The sequence below is a fragment of the Penaeus japonicus genome, unplaced genomic scaffold (genome assembly GCF_977035675.1).
Source record: "Penaeus japonicus unplaced genomic scaffold, GWHDUDI00000001_assembly GWHDUDI00000035, whole genome shotgun sequence".
NCBI classification, from domain to species: Eukaryota; Metazoa; Arthropoda; class Malacostraca; order Decapoda; family Penaeidae; genus Penaeus; species Penaeus japonicus.
This window is the reverse complement of record NW_028234437.1, coordinates 14,408,366-14,410,865: the sequence shown is the minus strand read 5'-3', so window position 1 is coordinate 14,410,865 and position 2,500 is coordinate 14,408,366. Positions and strand designations below refer to the sequence as shown.

The 2,500-nt window shown below is 33.3% G+C and overlaps 1 protein-coding gene across 2 annotated transcripts in view; it reads right to left on the bottom strand.

The window, feature by feature from the left end:
* LOC122252191 (rho guanine nucleotide exchange factor 12) overlaps nucleotides 1-2,500 on the bottom strand; it is a gene marked incomplete in the record, with an annotated part of 190,682 nt that overhangs the window by 129,535 nt on the left and 58,647 nt on the right. For both annotated transcript variants that reach the window (XM_086531438.1, XM_086531439.1), the window contains 1 exon segment: nucleotides 1-25. This exon segment is cut by the window's left edge and continues 169 nt beyond it. In XM_086531438.1, the coding sequence (XP_086387564.1) occupies nucleotides 1-25 (25 nt within the window).

Here is a 2,500-nt window from a genome sequence, read left to right as displayed (position 1 = left end):
ATCGTTGTCTTGCTTTCCAAAACACCTAATGAAAAAAAAATAAATAAATAAAAATGGTAATGACAGTGGTAGTAGTAATAATAATAATGATAATGATAAAAACAACAGCAATGACAATAATAGTAATAATAACCATAACAATAACAGTACTAATAATGTTATTAATAATAATAATATTGACTGATTAGTTCCACCTACGTTACACCCCAGATGGGTTGTATTTCAGAATGAGACAGATTCATGCAACATATCACTAACCTTCCCACTCTTTCATTCACTCACTGTAAAACTAAAACCATTTTTGTGTTACTCCTTTGTCTTCTACTGCATTATGAGACTTATCTGTGTCATATAACAGGTTCTATTAATAAAACTGCATTATAGGGTCCAGATCACCTTCGTATTTTCTTTATACTCAGTGTGATAATACTATTGCATAGCTGGTAGCTGTTTAAAAAAAAAAAAAAAATAAAAAATAAAAAAAAATGGAGGACAAAAAACAACTATCACATTGTTTGGGCATTATTTGTTTCAATCTCATAAACATATAATACGGGATAAATAAGATGAGATTCAAACAAACCTAACCAGCTGCTTTATGACGTGAAGAGCCCACAGTACAAGGCAGTTTTACTGGCACAAGAGCACAATGAAGACATTGGGGGTTTTTAAAAAAAAAATATAAAAATTTTAAATTTTTTTAAAAAAATTTTAAAAAAAAAAATTTAAAAAATTTTTTTTTAAAAAAAATTTTTTTTTTAAAAAATCTTTTTAAAAAAATTTTTTAAAAAAAAAAAAAAAAAAAAAATTTTTTTTTTTTTTAAAATTTTTTTTTTTAATTTTTAAAAAATAAAAAATTTTTTTTAAAAAATTTCAAAAATTTTAAAAATTTTTTTTTTTTTTTTTATTTTTAAAAATTTTTTTTTTTTTAAATTTTAATAATTTTTTAATTTTAAAATAAAAAAATTTTAATTTTAAAAAAATTTTTAAAAATTTTTTTAAAAAAAATTTTTTTTAAAAAAAAAAATTTATTAAATTTAAAATTTTTAAAATAATAATTTTTTTTTTTTTAAAAATTTTTTAAAAAAAAATTAAAAAAAAAAAAAAAAAAAAAAAAAAAAAAAAAATTTTTTTTAAAAAAAAAACCCCAAAAAAAGCAAAAATAAGTTTAAAAAAAACAAAAAAAATTTTTTTAAAAAAAAAAAAAAAAAAAAAAAAAAAAAAAAAAAAAAAAAAAAAAAAAAAAAAAAAAAATTAAAAAAATTCCTCCTTTTTTTAAAGATTTTTAAAAAAAAAAAAATAAAAAAAAAAAAAAGAGAGAGAGAGATAGAGGAGGAGAGAGAGATAGAGAGAGAGAGGAGAGAGAGAGAGGAGAGAGAGACGGAGAGTAGAGAGAGAGAGGATGAGAGATGGAAGAGAGGAGAGCGAGTGAGAGGGAGGAGCGAGAAGAGAGCGAGGAGAGAGAGAGAGAGAGTGAGGAGATGAGAGGTAGTGAGCGACGGAGGAGGAAGGTGAGGTAGAGAGAGGGGAGAGAGGAGTGAGGCGATGAGGATGAGAGGGAGATGAGAAGGAGGGAGAGAGAGGAAGAGAAGGAGATGAGAGAGTCGCGAGCGGGCGAGATGGAGGGGGTGTGAGAAAAAGCGAGCGGAACAGAGAGACCGAGGAAGAGAAAGAGAGGAGAGAGAGGATGAGAGGAGGAGAGAGAGAGAGGAGGATGAGAGGGAATAGCGAGAGAGAGAGATGAGAAAATGAGTAGACTAGTAGAAGATAATGATGGACTGGGGGATGAGAGCGATGAGAAGAGAGAGGAGAGGGATTGGAGAGAGAGAATAGAGAGAGGTAGAGGAGCGAGATGTGGAAGAGAAGAGAAGAGGGAAGGGAGAGAAGAGAGGGAGAGAGAGAGATGATGAGAGGAGAGGCAGAGAGAGAGGGAGAAGCAGAGGATAGGGAGATGAGAGAGAGATGAGAGAAGAGATAGAGAGAGAGGAAGAGAGAGAGTGAAGAGGAGCGCCAGAGAGAGAGAGAGAGAGAGAGTAGAGAGCGAGGACAGAGGAGAGAGAGAGAGAGGACAGAAGCGCGAGAAGGAGAGAGCGAGAAGAGACCGAGGAGAGAGAGAGAGAGACAGACAGAGAGAGATAGGAGAGAGACAAGAAGAGCGAGGAGAAGACTGAGAGAGAGGAATGATAATAGGAGAGAAAGAGGGGAGGATGCGAAGAAAGGAGAGAGAGAGGAGAGAGAGAGAGAGAGGAGATGAGAGAACGAGGAGATCGGATCGAGAGAGCTAGAGAGAGAGAAGGAAAGAGAGAGAAGAGGAGAGACGGGAGAGGAGGGAGGGAGAACAAATGAGGGAAGAAAAGAAAAGAAGAGGAAGGAAGAAAGAAAAGGAAAGAGCTAGTGAGAGAGAGAGAGAGATGAGAGGAGAAGGAGAGAGAAGAGAGAGAGAGGAGAGAGATGGAGGAGGCGCGAGAGAGAGAGACTTGAGAGAGAGGAGATTAGATGT